At 32.1% G+C, this 22899-nt stretch overlaps 1 protein-coding gene across 1 annotated transcript in view; it reads left to right on the forward strand.

Moving 5' to 3' along the window:
• The first annotated feature begins 951 nt into the window (after positions 1–951).
• Positions 952–22899, forward strand: part of LOC124360325 (constitutive coactivator of peroxisome proliferator-activated receptor gamma-like) — a 68396-nt gene continuing 46448 nt past the window's right edge. Inside the window, exons 1-3 of the mRNA XM_046813850.1 lie at positions 952–1298; positions 4561–4936; positions 19898–20170. Coding sequence (XP_046669806.1) covers positions 1207–1298; positions 4561–4936; positions 19898–20170 — 741 coding nt within the window. The 5' untranslated portion in view covers positions 952–1206. The remainder of the gene's footprint in view (positions 1299–4560; positions 4937–19897; positions 20171–22899) is intronic.

Genomic DNA, 22899 nt, shown 5'->3' on the forward strand with positions numbered 1-22899 from the left:
ACGAAATGAGCACAACCCAATTAATTCACAAATTGTATTACAACTCGTGAATTGGCACAAGCGAATGTTTTTTGGGCGGCACGCATAAAAGACTGGAGACCGAAGTTCACAAGGCTAAATACGGCAACAGACTGAGCCGCTCCACCCCCCCCCCCACCACTTTAGTTCCGTCTTTGCCTACGGCGCATCTCGAAGTCACCAGTCATGCTATAAATTCTCTTCTATACCTGACTTAAATACCTAACATAGCACGTGACATAATTAATAAATACAAAATTTTCCTAATTATATTATATTACTGTAACTGTAACTATTATATTATTCTAAATTTTGTGAGTAGGGATCTTTTTAATCCTCCTGGATGTTTAATCCACTCTCGAATGTTTTCTAGCTACGCCACTGAATGCAACGAGGTTACTTTGTTACATTAGACTTTTTGGATCTTTCGATACTCCGTTGTATTGGTTTATTTGTACGTAGACAAGATTAATTGCCTGTCATTAATTACGTTGTGAAATCAAGGTTTAATGAAATAAATTTAATTGCGCTGCATCCTGCAGCATCCAGCTTTAAAAATGTAATATATATGTATGTTGTACCAAATACAACAGAAAGGTGTTTAACTCAGAGTAGAAGCTAAAAACACAGTGATACATTTTAAGAGGTTTGTCAGATTAATTGGCTGCAGTTTAATTTGTGCTGCATCCTGCATCCTGCAACATCCAGCTTTGAAAATGTAATTTAAATATATGTATGCTGTACTAAACTACGGAAAGGGGTTTGAAAATACAGTGATACATTTTAATAGCTTTGCCAGGTACTGTACTAAATTAAATTCAGAGGAGTACGGAGCGAGAACGCGCGGACTGCTCAATCCACTATTCCAATACACGGGCTATCTGTAGTTGGCAGGAGGGGCCCCTCCATCCCCACTCTTTCTCTCCGCCAGTTGCGATCACCCCATTTTTCCGCTGCATGAGGAGCTCGTTATTGTGTGAGGTTGTTATTATGTAGATTTGTTGATTTGTAAACACAATTTAAAAACTTAATTTTATATGTGAGGTTATTACAAGTATCGTAATATTCCATTAGTATTATATTCGATCCTAAAAGAAAAATCAGGCTACTACTATAGTTTATTGATAAAGCAATACAGTGATAAATGTAACATATAAGCCTACTTATAAAGGAATATCTCAGTTGGTGATGGGGGTTAGAGGATTGCAAACTTATTTAGAGCAATGCTGTCAATCAGCTTCTCCCACCGTTAGCATTTCAGATCTTGCATCAAACATCAGGTAATTTTTGTTATTTTTTAAAAATAAGAAGCTTCAACAAAGTTAATTTTTGTATGTGTTTTTCAAGTAAAGCCATTACAAAAGAACAGACTAGGTTAGTACATTAAAAACTTTGTGTTTATATTCCAAATTTTGGCACCAGTATGATAAGCATCCAACACTGGAATTATCAAATTAACTATCAATTAGAAGGATTTACTTGCTGTCAGATTATGTGTACCCTGTAAAGTAATAATTGTAAGTACTACACTGCTCAAACTTAGTATCAATAGAGTTGTGTTATTTTCTAAGATCTAAAATGCATATATTTAATTTACATACAAAAATAGCTTCATTACAATACCATCTTAAAAGTCTAATATAATTCATTTTCTTGTTTCACTAAACGATGGCAAATGTCCAGAAAAAAATCCTGTTTCCTTCACAATATAATTCAGTTTGACATTATTGTTCCAAATTAATTCACAAAGTTAAATCATGTGTATGGTATTTGAGTAATTGGGCAGAGTACAATAAGCGGACCAGATTTTTATATCGCTTATTACAATATTTTGAGTACTAGAACTATCAATCGATATCAACATATTTAAAATACTAAATTAAAATCACATGTTTCTAATTAATGGAAATTGCTTAAAAGATTATGTAATGTCATAAATAATAAAGGAACCATAACCATTAATCAAACAATAAAATTAAGACTGGAGATAGAAAAAATGACATTTAAATAATAAAAAAACTTAACAGTCATGTTTTTATCCAAAGGAATAATTTGATATTACAATTTATTTAATTTAGCATATGATTTCAACTTAGTTATGGTAATTTTAATGTAAACAATAAACAGCAAGAAGTATCTTTGAGACTAAAATTGGTGATGAATATGAAATATTTCTTACAAGTGACAAGATTTGTTTTTAAGTGGCTTCAACATATGGGTGGTTTGGCCCCTGGTAACCCATGGGGAGAATTCTTTTCTCCATTTCACAAAAGCGGTTCCTCATTGATTTCGAGCTGGGCAAGTTATAAATATTGTAAGGTTTTTTTTCTATCTAAGTCTAGGCCATAGTTGGTTTGTTGTTTTGTAATGTTAATGTTAAATTTATGTTTATAAAATTGTAATTTACGAGACTCTTCCTGAAACGGTAATTTTTTTTAACTTATTGTGTACGATATTGAAGTTGGATAATATATCGAGTTGTTCTATAAAAGCAACCGAAAAACATGTGTAGGCCGCTTATTAAAGTTTCCCCAACGTAATAACAAAACAAACATCTTGAAACTGAGAAAGACGCAGTAAATAATCTTTTAGTGTTATATTGAATAGTTTTCTAAAGTTAACTCCTATCTTTTTTTATTAAAAAGAAGTTACTTATAGAACAAATTGTGTTTGAAAATATGAAGTATGTGTATGAGTGTGAAAATATGTGTACCAAAGATCATTGGATATTTTTGATATAAAAGAATCGGGTCCTCTTATCGTACTCGACCTGAGTAATGGCCACTAGAGACGGATAAAACTTGTTTGTCGATAACCTATACAAAATAACGTGTTCAGGTAAACATTCCAGTACCCTGTTACCATTGTAACATGTTAATATACAAAAATTCAACTAATAATTCACTACAATGTAACATTTAGACTGATAAACAAATAAAATTATAAACAGGTTAATTCAAATTTTCACTATACAACACAATTTGGGTACTACACAGTCCTTATCTACTATTTGTTATTAGGCTATACATACATATGTATTATAAAAAGTTTAAACCTTTCAGTGCTAGTGTCCAGGTTTACCCTTTTGTTATCTAGTCCTATAAGGACCTTTGTGCTGATTCCGGAGTGACAGGATATTCCGGATTGGTAAGGGCCACCTCCTGTTGAGGTTAATGAGGAAAATTTTAGGGCACTAATCTCAAGTCATGCCCCCACGGAAGAAGGTAAAGCCAGCTCTGAACCAGAATCTTGACATTTGCGGTTAGTAGCAGTGTGAAACTGCCCAAAGATTCCATCCATAAAAAAAACTACAGTAATCCTCAAGACACGAATCCTAACCTGTTTCATGAACTACTGACCAATTCTTGAACTACCACAAATCTAGTTCCTGAACCAGTTCAATTAACAAAACTAAATTAATTTTATTTTTTTTTTTAACAAAAAGAACAAATACAAAAAATCTATAGAATCTACTTCATAGACATTCTAAAATTAAAAATACCGGTTTTCATGAATAAAGTGTACTTAATTTCACAGGCCAAATGCAGAAAAAAACAAATCTATATAAATGAGGGTACCTAATAAATGTAGGTGAAGATTTCACTAAAACTTTCTATACACATTCAATACATGGTCTACTGTATTATAATACTACCCTTATTCTTAAGCTACGCCTATTTTCAGATTTAATATTAAATTTACATGTCAAATACTGAAGAACTAAATCTATGGATGGCCCGTACCTAAAAAAACGTACGAGCTGATTTTGATATAATTTTTTATACACAGACCACGCGACCGGGGAAACCGGGAATAAGCCAGGAATTTAACGGACCGGGAAAAAAAGCGGAATAAGCCGGGAATTTTTCTGAGAACCGGGAAAATTTCATAAACAGTATTCTGTCTCCAAGAATTTATAAAACACTAAGACATAATTTGAAAGCTCCTTGAATCAAGAATTGATTATTCTCGAAACATTGTATTTTACGTGAAGTGGATTGTGAAATTGTTAATGAAGATCGATATATGATTGCTTCATCTATTACGGTTATAAATTACGGATTGTATCCCATGTTATTTAAATAAACAGACTAATATAAAACTTAATTAATTATCCTCACTTTTATAATTTGAGATTTCAAGAGGTCTTATCTACCATCTTATAAGGTGAGAAACAAAACGAATAAGGCGATAACAAACCCAATGGGATCAGTTCGGCTATTTATTCCAAGTTTTTTGTTTCTTGATTGGAAAATGATTAGTTATCAAAAAGGCATTTCAGAACTCTGGTCGTAATTAGTTATCTCTTATGAGTTATTGAGTTTAAAACTCAAAATACCATGTACACTATATTTAAACCTCACAGTTTTTTTAAATAAATGAACAAAATTAACTTTCACTGCTCTTGTTCTATCACATATGAATTTTGGTTTGCTTGATCCTCATATTGATTGAGAGTTTAGGAGGAGTTAAATTTTTCATTGGCTTACATATGTAATTGTATATTTTTATATGTATTTACAGGAGTTGTATTTTTTCCAGGGAAAGTTCATATAGCCCTGATCAAGAGCTTATTATTGTTGTGGATGGATCATCATGTATACGACATCTCTATGGTAACCTGGAGTGGATTGGAGGTGCCCAATTAAAGCAGTATGGTGAAAAAGCTCAACATTTTGTTCAAGCGTTTGCTAACTTAGGAATACGTCTTGTCTTCTTTTTTGACGGTCCAACCGCAGAAAAAAAACGGAAAACATGGGTTGAAAGAAGGATGAGCAAATTAGGTTCAATGTATATAGTATTAGATGCAATAAGTAATGGGACACCTACCCATGTGATACCTAAGAAACACTTTCATTTACCTCCAGGAATGGGACAACTTTCTCGTGTGATTTTTAAGACTGTATGTCATTGCGAGGTAAGTATGTGTACAACTTCGTACAATCACTGAGTAAATTTTAAGGGTTTCAGTATGATCACATGCAAATGGTACCACAAATTATTGTAAATTAAAAATATTAGTTACTGTAAGTTTGTGTGTCTGCATTGTTCCAGAAAATTCCAAAATATCAATCAAAGCATTTATTTCTTTATAAATAAATGGTATTAAGATTTATATAAACACCGTAGTACAGAGGGTTTCAAGTGTGCATTTCACTCTGCAGTATGAAAAGATGTTTTCAGGCATCTCAAAAAGTGCCATGCCTTTCTTGCTAGAAAAAAAGAGAATTATCATTTTTATAAATCACATTTTATTTATTAGAAAAAATTCAAGCTTTATTACGTTATCACAAGTAAATATATAGATCACAGTCTGTGATGTGAAGCATATTATTTGGGATCAGTATTGACTGGTTCATATGAAATGCACTGTGAAAAAGAATCTATAGGTCTAAGGGACTCATTGGGTACAAATATTTTGGAAACTCTTTTCCTAGTAAGTTTTCTTTTACTAACTTTGATTTATTTTTAAAATTAATTGGCATAAAATGTTCCCCATATTCTGCAGTTGAATTCATACACTTAACTGGAAACTGTCACTTTTAGTTTTCATGGTAGGGTTTCATTTTGTCTCGGTTTTTATTTTTAGAGAAAACTTAACGTATTGCAACATACGGATATATCTGTATAATCAGTATTGCTGCATAATTATGATGTATGAATTATATTTTGATGCTACAGCTGAGTTTACCTGTTGTCCCGATCAAGAAATGTACAGATAGGACTTGGAATTCCATTTAGGTAAAAAACCGTTTATTTCCAACCTTTGTAATCTACTTCGGGTCAAAAATGTATATGCATATATAGATCTTCAGAACCTACTTCAGTCAAAAATGGTTTACTTCCAGCTCTTACAACCTTCTTTTGGTTGAAGATGATTCCAAAACACAGTTGAGTTTGCCTTATTGTCCCAATAAAGAAAATTATATATATATATATATATAATATTATATACACACATATATATATATATATATATACATACAGGGTGATTCAAAACTAAACGGCAATCTCTCGGGAGCTTATTCTATAGCTAAAAACAAGTAAAAAAGTTCATATAACCATATGCCCGGAAACGCTTCGTTAGCGAGTTACACCTAGCGAAAGATTTCGCCCAGATTTCAGAACCCTTGGTGAAGTCAGGCCGTATAAAAATGGTAAAGGTAGTTACAAAGATACAAATACGATTGTTTTTTATGTTTTTATATCTGAAAAATTTATTAAAATTCGTCCCAGAGCTGTAAATGCAATACTTTCAGAGATATCTTACGTAAAACACAAGAATTGGTGCAAAGAAATAACACATTTTTGTGTTTAACGTAAGATTACTTACATAAATGTTAAATAAAGGTCATTTTTTCTTAAACAGATTTGTAGAACATTTAATTCTGAAAAGATTCATGTGAATTACTTAGGAAAAAAATTAATAATAGGTATTGAAATTTAGCTTTATTTAAAAATAAAACAGACGCACAAAAATGCATATTCTTATCTGCATAAAATATTAACTAATGTTTAGGTTGTGAGTAACAGCTGATCATTTATTCTAGACTGAACATTAACATAAAATGTATTTACCTTTATAAAACTGTAATAATCACCTATAATAGTTGCTCAAAGTGTCCTCCGTTGTTAGCAATGCACGTTTTCGCACGACGAATCCACTCTTTTCTAGCGCGTTTCATAACGTTTGGAGCATTCTTGATAGCTTCTGCCGCCGCTGTAATGCGATTACGTAACTCCTCTATGGTGTTAATCCGTTTTGAATAAACAATTGACTTCATCCAACCCCATAAGAAAAAGTCTGCTGGCGTGAGGTCAGGAGAACGTGGTGGCCATTTTACTGGTCCATTTCGACCAATCCATTGTCTACCGTATGTATCATTTAAATAGTTTTTCACATCATTAGAAAAATGTGGAGGTGCTCCGTCGTGCATAAACCATGCATTTATTCTGTTTTGAACAGGAATATCTTCCAAGAGGGTAGGCAGGTTTGTTCTTAAAAAATTTAAGTACGCTACTCCATTAAGTCGATTAGGGAGGAAAAATGGACCAATCAAATTATCACCCAGAACACCAAGCCATACATTGACTGAAAATGTATGTTGAAAATGCCTCATCGCAGTTTCATGTGGGTTGTCGTACGCCCAAGTATGGGTATTACGAAAATTTACAATTCCATTTCTAGTAAAACAGGATTCATCAGTAACGAGAATACGCCGAAAAAAATACTGATGTCGTAAACAATTTCTTCTTAACCAGCGGCAGAACATCTTCCGTTTATTAAGATCTTGCGGTAATAAGTCTTGAACACGTGTTATATGGAATGGGTACAACTGTGCTTCATGAAGTGTCCGCCATACGCTTGACTGGCAAATATTTAACTGACGTGATAATCGTCTGGTGCTTGTGGTTGGTGATAATTCTACAGCATTTATTATTGCTTGTTCATTATTATAGTTCCTTGCGCTTCGTTGGCGACCAGTACCTATTCGCTTCGGTTTAAAGCTACCAGTTTCTCTAAGTCGTCTCTCCACAGCTTCAAATGTTTTGCGATCAGGTGTTCTTCGATGTGGAAAAGTATCACGATATTCCTGAACTGCAGCTAAACCATTCTTGTTAACTTTGCCGTAAATCAGTATCATGTCCGTATACTCTTCAAACGAATACATACCATTTACATTATCTGCCATTATTTACTAAGATAATTACATACACTTTTATAAAAATATTTAATAAAATATTTTAAAAATAAATATTTAATAAAATATTTTAAAAATAAATATTTAATAAAATATTTTATACACTTGTATAAAATATTTCCAAATAATCACAGGATCTCACAAAATACAATCTTCACACGCCACAATACAAAAACCTCCATAAAGGTTATTCAAATATTACTTCATGAACTTAATTGTTGATCAGCTGATATTGCCAACCTTTGCAAAGAAAATATGACGATAAAAAGTGTTGAATAAATGATCAGCTGTTACTCACAACCTAAACATTAGTTAATATTTTATGCAGATAAGAATATGCATTTTTGTGCGTCTGTTTTATTTTTAAATAAAGCTAAATTTCAATACCTATTATTAATTTTTTTCCTAAGTAATTCACATGAATCTTTTCAGAATTAAATGTTCTACAAATCTGTTTAAGAAAAAAATGACCTTTATTTAACATTTATGGAAGTAATCTTACGTTAAACACAAAAATGTGTTATTTCTTTGCACCAATTCTTGTGTTTTACGTAAGATATCTCTGAAAGTATTGCATTTACAGCTCTGGGACGAATTTTAATAAATTTTTCAGATATAAAAACATAAAAAACAATCGTATTTTGTATCTTTGTAACTACCTTTACCATTTTTATACGGCCTGACTTCACCAGAGGGTTCTGAAATCCCGGCGAAATCTTTTCGCTAGGCGTAACTCGCTAACGAAGCGTTTCCGGGCATATGGTTATATGAACTTTTTTACTTGTTTTTTAGCTATAGAATAAGCACTCGAGAGATTGCCGTTTAGTTTTGAATCACCCTGTATATATATGTAATATAAATATATAATTATATATATATATATATAATATACATTCTTAGGACTGAGAAACCTACTACTGTCAAAAAATCTACTCCCCATCTAAGGGGACAATCATTATCAAGTTCATGCAACATTTCAAAATAATTTTACATAATAGATTTTGCATTATAGTTCCATCTTCTACAAATATTTTCAAAATCAGAATGAACCTAATTGGTCCAGCCATTCTCGAGGTTAACACTTAGCAACAAAATTTAGTGTTTCATTTTAATTTATAAGATTAGTTTGCAGTGTACTCTACTGTTGTAATTAAACAATCATGTTCTATATTTTTATATGTGAAATACTTTACCTACCAAGTGATAGTAAACCTAAAGACTAATGTTGCACTCAGATAACTGAACAACTCAAAAGAAACTCATTGTTGTTTATTGTTTAGGTTCTAAAATAAGGTTCTTTGTTGAAAATAATATATATACATAGTTCACGATTTCACGAGAGTTTGGCACAATTTCAGGATATGAAAGTACACACACCAAAAATCAAAAAACGTTCATATGAACATATGTCCAAATCTCGATCGTTTAGTTTCTTTTCTATTGATGGAAAACCTTAATGCCGAAATTTAAATACCGATAAATAAACAACCTCAGGACATGTTACAAAATCAAGTTTATACAGTTGTGTGTCCATTCCTTTTTTTTTTTATATTTAATAAATCGTATATCAGAACCCGTGGAGCAAATAACATGAAACTTGGCAGTTTATTTTAAGCTTATTAATAGAAAATTAACTAACTATTATCAATTTCCATTTCCCCCCCCCCCCCCCCCCCCCCCCCCCCCCCCCCCCCCCCCCCCACCCCACCCCCCCCCCCCCCCCCCCCCAGAATGGCTTGCATTTAAAATTGTTCAAACTTTTGATATCCCAAAAACTGGTTTTAATCACACATTAAAAAGTGACTAGAATAATATTTTTTATTACAAATTGAATAAAAAAAACTAACAATACCACAGTTGTTAAAAACGGTTGAGAAATAAAACAATTATAATTTTTAGTTTTGGTCAGTGTTTATGCTTTCTTACATGTAGAAAAATATTTTTAAGTACATACGAGGGGTTATTACCCAAAAGAAACCGGAATAGTATTGCCGTGGAGTGAAAAAGCTTAGGCAGTACGCATTTCTTCTTCTGCCACTAGGTGTGTATAGCGCAACTCATAGCTAGTTCAGTGCCACCTGTATTGTCAATACTGGATTGTTTCCTTCATCTGTAGTGATTGTTTTTGCTTTTGCTGTTTTTTTTTCTTATTTAATTTTTTATGATGACAAGTTTAAGTGAATAACGTGCAGCTGTGAAATTTTATGTTTCTGCTCGGTAAAAAAGCTGTGAAACTGTTTTAATGTTGAAAACCCGCTTATGGAAGATGATGCTTACGTAAAGCATATCTCTGAAAGTATTGCATTTACAGCTCTGGGACGAATTTTAATAAATTTTTCAGATATTAAAAACATAAAAAAAACAATCGTATTTGTATCTTTGTAAACTACCTTTACCATTTTTATTCGGCTATGACTTCACCAAGGGATTCTGAAATCCGGGCGAAATCTTTCGCTCGGCTTTCGCTAACGTAACCTCCCTAACGAATCGTTTCCGGGCATATGGTTATTGATGAACTTTTTTACTTGTTTTTAGCTATAAGAATAAGCTCTCGAGAGATTGCCGTTTAGTTTTTGAAATCACACCTGTATATATATGGTATATATATATATATAATATATATATATATATATATATATATAATATACATTCTTAGGACTGAGAAAGAAACCTACTACTGTCAAAAAAATCTACTCATCTAAGGGGACAATCATTATCAAGTTCATGCAACATTTCAAAAGAATTTTACAATAATAGATTTTGCATTATAGTTCAATTCTTCTACAAATATTTCAAAAATCAGAAAAAAAAAAATGAAACCTAATTGGTCCAGCCATTCTCGAGGTTAACACTTAGCAACAAATTTCGTGTTTCATTTTAATTTATAAGGAATTAGTTTGCAGTGTACTCTACTGGTTGTAATTAAACAATCATGTTCTATATATTTTTATATTTGTGAAATACTTTACCTACCAAGTGATAGTAACCTAAAGGACTATGGAGTTGCACTCAGATTAAAACTGACTACTCAAAAGAAACTCATTGTTTGTTTATTGTTTAGGTTCTAAAATAAGGTTCTTTGTTGAAAATAATATATATACAGGGTGTTTCACGAGAGGTTTGGCACAATTTTCAGGATATGAAAGTACACACACAAAAATCAAAAACGTCTCATCCAATGAACATATGTTTTTTCCACCCCTATCTCGTTTCGTTTAGTTTCTTTTCTATATTGATGAAACCTATAACATGCCGAAATATTACCAGGACATGTTACAAAATCAAGTTTATCCAGTTGTAGTCCATTCTTTTTTTTTTATTTAATTAAATCGTATATCAGAAACCGCCGTGGAGCAAATAACATGAACTTGGCAGTTATTTTAAGCGTTTATTAAATAGAAAATTAACTACTACTATTATCAATTTCCATTTCAGAATGGCTGCATTTAAAATTGTTCAAACTTTGATATACCAAAAACTGTTTAATCACACATAAAAAGTTACAAGAATAATATTTATTACAAATTGAATAAAAAAAACTAACAATACCCACAGTTGTTAAAAACGGGTTGAGAAATAAAACAATTATATTTTTAGTTTGGTCAGTGTTTATGCTTTCTTACATGTAGAAAATAATATTTTTAAGTACATACGAGGGGTTACCCAAAAGAAACCGGAATAGTAATTGCCGTGGGTGAGCTTAGGCCAGTAACGCATTTCTGCCACTAGGTGTGTATATGAGCGCAACTCATAGCTAGTTCAGTGCCACCTGTATTGTCAATCTGGCTTGTTTCCTTCATCTGTAGTGATGTTTTTTTGCTTTTGCTGTTTTATTTTTTCTTATTTAACTTTTTTATGATGACAAGTTTAAGTGAACTAATGTGCAGCTGTGAAATTTTATTTTCTGCTCGGTAAAAAAAGCTCGGGGTGGAAAATTTTGAAAAACTGTATTAATGTTGAAAACCGCCGTTATTGAAGATGATGCTTACGTAAGATATCCTCTGACAAGTATTGCAATTTACAGCTCTGGGACGAATTTTAATAAATTTTTCAGATATAAAAACATAAAAAAAAAACAAAATCGTATTTGTTATCTTTGTAAACTACCTTTACCATTTTTATATCGGCCTGACTTCACCAAGGCGTTTCTGAAAATCCCGGGCGAAATCTTTCGCTAGTGGCGTAACTCGCTAACGAAGCTGTTTCCCGGCATATGGTTATTAATATGAACTTTTTTACTTGTTTTTAGCTATAGAATTAAGCTCTCGATAGATTTGCCGTTTAGTTTTGAATCACGCCTGTATATATATGTATATATAATATATAATATAATATATATATATATATATATATATATAATATACATTCTTAGGGACTGAGAAACCTACTACTGTCAAAAAATCTACTACTAGGGGGACACAATCTAAGAACAAACACACCAAAAAACAACAACAGAAAAACAAACGAACAAAAAACAAAAAAATTCATTATCAAGTTCATGCAACATTTCAAAATAATTTTACATAATAGATTTTGCATTATAGTTCCACCATCTCTACAAAATATTTCAAATCAGAATGAACCTAATTGGTCCAGCCCATTCTCGAGGTATATACACTTAGCAACAAATTTAGTGTTTCATTTTAATTTATAAGATTAGTTTGCAGTGTACTCTACTTGGTTGTAATTAAACAATCATGTTCTATATTTTTATATGTGAAATACTTTTACCTACCAAGTGATAGTAACCTAAAGACTATGTTGCACTCAGATAACTGACTACTCAAAAGAAACTCATTGTTGTTTATTGTTTAGGTTCTAAAATAAGGTTCTTTTGTTGAAAATAATATATATACAGCGGTGTTTTCATCACGAGAGGTTGGCACAATTTCAGGGATATGAAAGTACACACACACAAAAAATCAAAAACGTTCATATGAACATATGTCCTATCTCGTTTCGTTTAGTTTCTTTTCTATTGATGGAAACCTTAATGCCGAAATATACCAGGACATGTTACAAAATCAAGTTTATCCAGTTGTAGTCCATTCCTTTTTTTTTTTATTTAATAAATCGTATATCAGAACCCGTGGAGCAAATAACATGAAACTTGGCAGTTATTTTAAGCTTATTAAATAGAAAATTAACTAACTATTATCAATTTCCATTTCAGAATGGCTGCATTTAAAATTGTTCAAACTTTGATATCCCAAAAACTGTTAATCACACATAAAAGTTACAAGAATAATATTTATTACAAATTGAATAAAAAAAACTAACAATACCACAGTTGTTAAAAACGGTTGAGAAATAAAACAATTATATTTTAGTTGGTCAGTGTTTATGCTTTCTTACATGTAGAAAATATATTTTTAAGTACATACGAGGGGTTACCCAAAAGAAACCGGAATAGTATTGCCGTGGGTGAAGCTTAGGCAGTACGCATTTCTGCCACTAGGTGTGTATAGCGCAACTCATAGCTAGTTCAGTGCCACCTGTATTGTCAATCTGGCTTGTTTCCTTCATCTGTAGTGATTGTTTTTGCTTTTGCTGTTTTTTTTTCTTATTTAATTTTTTATGATGACAAGTTTAAGTGAATAACGTGCAGCTGTGAAATTTTATTTTCTGCTCGGTAAAAAAGCTGGTGAAACTGTTTTAATGTTGAAAACCGCTTATGAAGATGATGCTACGGAAAATTCAAGGGTACGAGTGGTTTGATCAATTTTAAAATGGCAACTTTTTCATTAATGACAAACCTCGTTCTGGACGTCCATCAACTGCCTGAATCAACGAAAATATTGTAAAAAATTTGACAGCTTGTGCTCACAGACCATCGAAAGACAATTGATCAACTGTCAGATATTAACGGGTTATCTTGGAGCTCGGTTAAGCGAATTTTAAGAGAATATTTTGGAATGAAAAGGATTACTACACAGTTTGTTTCTCGGGTTCTGACTGACAAAGTAAGATAATAGGAAAATTTAAAAAGTCATTGTTTTATTTTCTTTATTATTAACAAAATGGCGTCTGTTGAAAAACTTTGAAGTGAAATAACAAAATACCAGTAGTTATATAAAATGTACTTGACACCAACTATTTGAACAATTTTATTGTTTTCATATTTTTCAGCAGACATCATTTTGTGTGTGTCCTGCTTAACCTTCAGCGAACAAATATAGAAAAATGAAACTCTGGACACGCCTGTAGGAAACCATTTCCCCTAAAAGGTGTTTTTGGGGAGCAGTTAAAAATTGTTTAGTGTAAAGTTACAGTAGCACTAGTAATTACAATTATATTAACGGCTAAAACTTAACTAACCTGTGTGTTTTTTACATAAGATGTTCAAACTGCTGTCCCAGGTCAGTTTGACAGTGTCCAAGGCTGTTGTAGAAGCTTGAAACGGCACGATACTATTCTGTCTCAAAGGTCATTAATGCACTAGGGTTTGGTTTGATAGACATTTTTAATGTGATCCCACACAAAGTAGTCAAGTGGAAATAGATCTGGTGATCTTCCATTCGATATTTCCTCTTCTATCTATCCAGCGATTTGGAAAAATATTGTTTAAATACTCAGGGACATGCAGGCCATAGTGTGGAGGTGCTCCATCCTGCTGGAACCAAACTTCATTACAGTTGTTGGTTGCTACTTGGATAACTGGATAAACTTGATTTTGTAACATGTCTTGGTATATCTCGGCATTAAGGTTTCTATCAATAAAAAGGTTTCTACCAACAAACTGATCACTCACAATGCCAAGCCAAACGTTTAATTTTTCAGGGTGCTGGGAATGTTGCTCTCTCATTCAATGAGGGTTAACTTCAGCCCAATAATGAGCATTGTGTCTGTTAACGTTACCGTTTAACATGAAAGTTGCTTCATCAGTGAAAGCAATCTAATTATGTTATTATCAATGTTTCTCATCATTATTTCACAAAATTCTACTCGACAATCTACTTAGCTCATGAATTAAATTAATTTTGTATGCTTTATAAGCATAGTCATGTAAAACTTTACAAAGTGATGTTTGAGATATACCTAATACAGTAGAGTCCCGTTAATCCGACCTAATTGGGACCGAGCCCTATTCGGATTATGTGATTGTTCGGATTAGCCAGAATTACAGAAAAATACGGTTTTAAACTTGAGAATGGGTCTATTTTTATAGAATTATCAACATTGTTTATTAAAACATGTTTTCTGACTGTTGCATTGTATTTCTTGACAAATAAACGTGTTTGCGAATACTAAGCACATTTACCGTATTTACTGTGACAGTTCTATTGTGCAATGTGAGCGTACTGGATATTGTACGGGTCCACGCGTTCAATAGTTGTACGAAACTATGCGTCATCCAATAGACTCTCTTTAATGCGACAGAAGACAATAACTGAATTTATGTCTTTTAACAATTAATATTGTACTCAATAATAATATCAGTACTGTACGTCCAATTTTTGTTTGATTTCACTTCTTAATACAGTAATTTAACTCATACTTAACCTATAAGTTTCAATTTGGTACTGTATGTAACTTCATTATTTATGTACTGTACCGTACACAATTTGTCTTAATAAAATACTGTATGTCTATTTAATTAAAGTTTTCTTTGTTTATGTACGAAATGATGCACGCATTTTCATTTTTTATGCAATTAGTTCCTATAACTGTTCATTATCGTTATAAATAATTCCTCCTGGACCCGTTCGGATTAGCGGGACTCCACTGTATATGAGAAACATTCTTTGTTGAGGCATAAGAATCCTCTACAACAGACTGTAAAACGTCAAGTGACAATGCTTTGTTTGTTCATGATTTTGGTTGTCCAGATTTGGGGGGCCTTTAACACTCCCTGTTTCCTGGAAATGCTGGATTGTTTTTTTTTTAACTCCTTAGTTAGATTCAGGGATTCGATTGGGATAAGTGTCATTAAATAAATTCCTTACTTCATCATAAGAACTCACCCGGTCTCTGTAGCCTCGCATCATCAGAATTATAATAAGCTCTTTTTTTAGTTAAATATTCAACATAAAGTATCACAAAAACACATTTTAACTTTGTTTAAATATGTCCCAGACCTTTAAGACCATCCATTTCTGAGTTATCAGACAAAATATGTAAAATTTGGTCTCGAAAAACATGCTTTGTTTAGATTTGAAGTACATTAACTTACATTATATGGGTAATAAACAAGCAAACTTTATAACCAAAACGTGTAGAAAATGTAATTCCAAAGAGAATAATGTAAAATAGACTAATAATGTACCTTCAGCTATGCTTACAAGAAATAAAAATTCAGCATAAAGTTAGGTGTTAAATTTATCGGATTTTATTTAAAATGAACTGAAAAATTGAATAAAATACGTCCCAGATCTGTAAGACCACCCATATCTCAGATATCAGAAAAAATATGCAAAATTCGGTCTCGAAAAACATGCTTTGTTTAGATTTGAAGCACATTAACTTCATTAAATGGGTAATAAACACATAAACTTTTTAACCAAAACTTGTAAAGAATTTAATTTTGAAAAGAAAGAACTAAAATAGACCCATAATAAAAAAACAAAGTTAAAAAAAAATTAATGTTAAATTAAATCAACACATACGAAAAATAAAACAGAAAATGCAATATCTGTTTATTAAATGAACGTTGTAAGGGATACAAAATTATTAGAAAAACAAAATTCATAACTAAAGAGAAACCTCCTTCCCACCGTAGGAAAGAAAGTATAGTAATACAAACCATATTACAAAGTGTACGAGTGTCTGATCACAAGTTGGTATCCACTGAGTGGATACTTACTTCCGCTCCCATGCAGCTGCTACACAACATGAAATGATCATCATTTTAATAGTTCCCACCAAACATACTGATACCAAAATATTGGTACTCACCAATCACCAGCGGAGATTCGCAATATACATGGTGCAGGAAACGGAGGGGGATGCTCCAAATACAAAATCCTGGAGTGGAGATCTGGGCAATCAGCTAGAGTCCTTAGGAGTCCTCACAAAGTCATGCTAGTTAACGAAAAAGCAGGAGTGTGTTCGTGTCCGGTGAAATTTTTTTTTTCCTTCCTGAGGGATAAGGACAGTTTGTTCCCGCGCTTAGTCCTAAAAGGACCTTTGCGCCTCCCTTTAATTTTGTGTCCTCAAAATCTGAGGCTTTTGCAAAAACCAATCAGATTTGATAGCTCCTGTTCTCTGATATCCTTGGGGCTGAGGAGATGTGCTCCCAGGTATCATTTCCGAGTTTCTGAGATGGCAGGACAATCTAACCAAATATGCTCTGCCGATTCCTCCTCTTCTCCACAGAGTCTACATTCATTAGTCTGGCTAAGGCTTACCTTCAGAAGGTCCGGTGAAATACTTTAGGCGTAAAAGTTCCCAGTAAATATGTAAGTTAAGAAATTTTGTATCTAATTATAAGAAAATAACATTAGATAGTATCAGAGTTTTATCAATTCATATTAATACATTTATTTCAATTTTCAAAGTACTTATATTTAAAAGCAATCAATTTAAAGATCATTTGCACAGATCAAATTAAGAGTTTGTTATAACAAAATGAGTTTATAAATTCCATGTAAGTTATGTAAACTGTTCTTAATTTGGAAAAGAAATGTATTGCAGTTAATCACATAAAGATTTATGTAATTGTTTAAATATATTTTAAAGAGAAAGATTTCTCCTTGAGTAGTTTGTAAAATGTATTGTTTAAATATTTAAAGAGGAAAATTTCTCCTTGTGTAATTTGATAATTGTAATTGTTTAAGTATTTAAAGAGAAAGACCTCTCCTTGCATAGTTAGTATATAGCATTTATCTGAAATATAATAATTTGGAACATAATATTTTACATATCTTGTCATTAGAATCAATGAAATCTAACTTATTATTAGAAACAATTATTAAAATTTGTTCAAGATCAATAATAAATTATGTGTTACAGTATACTTCTGATCTTAAATAATAATGTTTAAAACTATATCAAAGAAATTGGATTTTGAAATAAAATAAAAATTTTGTTACTTCATGTAAGTGTATTGAATTGCTGATCAAACCTATTAATAAATCCTCACACAATAGCCAAGCAGACACACACACACACACACACACACACACACACACACACACACACACACACACACACACACACACACACACACATATATATATATATGGTTCATATTCAAACTTTATATGATAAATTCACACTCCAGTCTCTAAAACAACCACAACGTTCTTCATAAAAACAAGACATTTTGATTTTTTCAGTCCAGTAAATAATTACAAAAATTTACATTACAAATATCAACTGTAAGCGTCAAGCGTCAACTGGAATGCTTTTAGTTTATTGAAAATCGTGAGCAATGATAGTCAACACTGCTGCAATGATACCTGAATCCAAGTTATTATTGTACAGCTGTCCCAACAATTCAGCTGTTTTAGAAACTAGTCTATAATCTTTGGTTTGTGTAGTGTAATTGTATTATGGGTACTTCATTTGTGTCTTTTTTACAATAAGATGACATTTACATTTTAAAATCAAAAGTACGCACATACTGTTTTTGTCTATGGTTTTACCAATGGAAGTAATCAGGCAGCTCAACCCGAATATGAAAGACGATTTCGCAATAGAAGAGTACCTACTCACAAAACATTTGCATTGGATTTCAATAACTCATGAACAAATGGATCTTTTCCAACCATTAATATTGTTTGAGTGAAAATACTGTAATACAGCCTGTACGCGAACATGATAATACCATTGTCATGATACAACGCAGTTCTCAATTTAGCACTCGCTGACTTTCAATTAGATTAAACATATCTCATAGTAAAGTGTGGAGAACATTGAAAGAAAACAACTTTTATCCATTTCATTTACAAAGAGTTCAAAATATTCATCCACGTGACAGTGGACAGATTAAAATTTTGTCGATAGATGTTAGAAAATCGAAAATTATTTAAATTGTCTTTTATTCACGGACGAATCATTGTTTACAAGATACGGAATTCTAAATTGGAAAAATCGTCACTGGTGGTCAACTAAAAGTCCAAAAGCAGTTGTAGAGCCGAACTTTCGAATTCAATTTTCGAAAGATGTATGGTGTGGTGTAATTGGGAACCAGTTAATTGGCCCATTTGTTTTTGAAAACCGCCTTACTGGTCTTATGTGCAAAGACTTTTTAGAGAATCAACTGCCAGTTCTACTTGATGATATACCACTTGAAAGAAGGCATCAAATGATATTCCAACATGATGATGTACCTTTACATTATTTACAAAATGTTAGAGAGTACTTGCAGATAAGTTTTCTAGGCAGATGGATTTGGTCAAGGTGGACCAATTAATTGGCCTCCTAACTCCCATATTTCAAATCCCTTGGATTATTACCTTTGGGGTCATTTAAAGCAACTTGTATGTGCAAAACCAGCTAATTCCAAAGAATAATTATTAAACCGAATTTTAAATGCTTTTAAGCATAGCTGCAGGTACATTATTAGCCTATTTTACATTATTCTCTTTGAAATTAAATTATCTAAAAGTTTTAGTTATAAACTTTGCGTATTTATTCCCTATTTAATGTAAGTTAATGCACTTCAAATCTAAACAAAGCATGTTTTTCGAGACCGAATTTTGCATATTTTGTTTGATATCTCAGAAATGGGTGGTCTAACAGGTCTGGGACATATTTTATTTAAATCTTAACATAAAATTTAACATAGTAATGAACATAAAGTTATTTAACATAAAATCCAATACATTTAACAACTATCTTTACCCCATAAAAACATTAGTTTTGCTTTATTTCCGTTCTTTCCTAGACAATCGAGCAAAATCTTTCGATAGACCTAGCTCACTAACAAATTGTTTTCGGACATATCTTTATAACAGAATTAGCTTAGAATTTTCAACAAAAGTCTAGTCAGATGGTTGAAGAAGGTATAATATTGATTGTGTATTTTATTGATCGTGTTATTGAAGTAGTTGTAAACAAGTCACATGCCTGTGATATTTAAAAAATTAATAATAATCATCTTATTGTTGCAGTGCAGTCTAAATATGTTTGACAATTTATATAAAATCTGAAAACTAATCATTTTCTTTTTTAAGTAGATATTTCTTTTTAACTACATGACTCCAGTAAACAGATAATATTGAAATTCTCAGGTATACCAGTCCCTGACAGAATGTGATGAGGAGATAGCAGAATACGCCAGGAACAACAGAGTGTTTGCTATTCTGGGACAGGACTCTGACTATGTGATAATGGACACAGGGAACACTTTGTACTTGTCAATAGAACACCTGAACCTGAGGAACATGACCACCCGACTGTACGATCGCTGGGAGTTGGCCCGCAGTCTCAGGTTACACCCCTCTCAGCTTCCATTGTTGGCAACATTCATGGGAAATGACATCATTACTGCTCAAGACCTAAGGGTAATTTTGTTTAGAATTTACAAATCATTCCTCACAATAACATAACCTCAATAACATTGAATGTCATAACTTTATCTTGTAATAGAGTAATAATAGTAATTAAAGAAATAAAGGAAGAGAATAAAATAATACTGTACATCTAATTTTTAAATCTAAATGAAAAACTAAACTAAATAAAAATTTGTTCAGCATGTTTTTTTTTCTCTTTTAACCCTTTGAGTGCCGGGCTTATTTTGATGTTGCATGCGAAAAGTGCCAGGCCTCCACGCTATTGGTTATGCAAGAAATGCCAGGGCATATTTGTAAAAAATGTAGAAGTTTAGGAAAACGTTTACAGCTCTCTTATTTATAAACAGATCTTTGTGAAACTTTTTTTAAACAGTTCATAATACACTATATTTGAACATTCAAACACAAAATATAAGGTCATGCATTACAAAATATATATTTTTTTAGTATATGTATATAAACTTACATGATTTTTTTCTTTTTTTCAAAGTTTAAGGTAGATATCAATTACAAAAAAAAATCTATAGGCCAATTTTTATTTGTTTTTAGTGATGCTCCTATGGTTAAGCACACACTGTCCAAGTTTTATTACATTTGATCCACAAATAACATATTTACATCACTTAAAACAAAATATACGATACAGTACTTTTTCAAAAGCTTTCGTTTCTATGGCGTAACAATTAAATTCAAGGTTCCAGTTGCAAAACAACTTAAATAATATATTTTTTATAAAAACAAAAAAGAACCAATTCACTTTTTACAAAATAAAATAACTACTTATATACAAAATGTCCGTTTGGGCATGTACCTAACAAGTATGTTTCGGGAACCAGAATGTGTGGGTACTTTGGGATTATACCGACTACACAAGTATGAAGAACACAAAAATATAAATTTATAGAAACAAACATGATAGAACGAAAAAAACTCTTTAATTACAAAATTACAAACTTACAACGATTATCAATTGTTAATGGGGTCAGATTCCGTTATATGCTCCCAACGCTTAAACTTTTTTCAATGAACTTTGAACGTTATAAAACGGTGTAGTTGTGTTGTCGCTGTTATCTTATATTTCTAGAGAATCCTGATTACGGCGCGATAACGGGCGGCGCGCGACGAGACTCTGCAATCACGTTATCTACTAGACCGCTCGACTTTGACCTCTGTCTGAGGATGGGGAGGAGTTTGCGATAAGACAATATTCCTGTTTTATATTGAAGAAATATTGTTCTAAGCTAATCTAGTTATCAGTAGAAGCAAAATGTCAAATAACGATTCATGTCTGGGTGTGGTCGGTATAATCCCTAAGTACCAATGTGTATACTGCCCTTTTACACTTTCGGCAGATGTAAGAGGATCTTTTCCTTGAAAAACATTAACCTGTCGACGTTATGCGACGCTATAACATTTTTTTTTAATTGAAGACAATGAAATACAGAATATTACGATATAAATATCAATAGTGGTAAATATAATTTTAATAACAAACAAAAATCAAATTGCGGACGGCGGATTACTCGGCCGTTGGCACTTCTCGCTCAGATACGGGACGGCGGATTACTCGGCCGTTGGCACTTCTCGCTCAGATATGAGACGGCGGATTACTCGGCCGTTGGCACTCAAAGGGTTAAGCCCTTCAGCTATGTAGGCTTCGATGTACACTGGTTTTTTTTTCAAAGTACACACACTGTTTCGTCTCTATACATTATTGGCCCTCCCCGGGATTTGAACCCGTGATCTCTCAGTTAGAGAGCCGAGATTATAACCATTAGTCTACCGAGGAGGACAGCATATGTTTAATTATTATTTACACTCTATCTGGTGTTCAACAGTTCTCCATGTAGTCATTTTGGTAATTAAATGGTATCCACTTAATGAACATGTGCAATTCATTTTATGAGTGAAACACCACAATTGGTGGTAATATAATGGTACTAGTGGAGAAATCATTTAAAATTAAGAATGTATTTTTTTATCAGTGTAACATTTCACCAATAAAAAAACTCAATCAAGACAAACTTTTTTCATGCTCTATTGGTGACTTTAAGTTCAGTAGTTCAACTTTTGGACTTTTAGATATCTAAAATCTATGAAAAAACTTTAAAAATATTTGTATAGATTGCTTAGGTACATTATTAACAATTTTTTGCTAAATATGATAACGTTATTGTTCCTGGAGATGTAAACATTGATGTTCTTGAGCAATCTGCAGTTAAGACTGAGCCTCAAGTCTTATGATATTATGTGCTATACAGTAGATTTCCTAGCTATGTACTCTAAACATAAAAACAGCGCTATTGATAATATTTTCACCAACCTGTCAAAGAATTTAATATTCAGGGTTTAGTGACAGAAATATCAGACAATTATGCGCAAATAATAGATATTTTTAACCAAATCTGTAAGAAATAGTAATAGGCCTAAACACTATTTTGTGAAATTCACTAGTCAATTCTCAAAATCAAACATGGAACTATTAATAAATTTTAGGAAATTAAAATTGAATGAATGTCTACAATTCAGAACCAAACAAAAAATTTGATGAATTGTATAACAACTTTCATGTATTACTTTAATCTCTTGCTTCTCAAAAAAAAGCAAGAGCAGAACTTTGAAACTAAGTCAAATTGTATTACAAATCAGAAAAATTGGATTACAACCAAATTACTTGAGGACAATCAGAGTTAAATAAAAATGAGTGCAGCTGCTAGAAG

The sequence above is a fragment of the Homalodisca vitripennis genome, chromosome 4, assembly GCF_021130785.1.
Source record: "Homalodisca vitripennis isolate AUS2020 chromosome 4, UT_GWSS_2.1, whole genome shotgun sequence".
Classification (NCBI taxonomy): Eukaryota; Metazoa; Arthropoda; class Insecta; order Hemiptera; family Cicadellidae; genus Homalodisca; species Homalodisca vitripennis.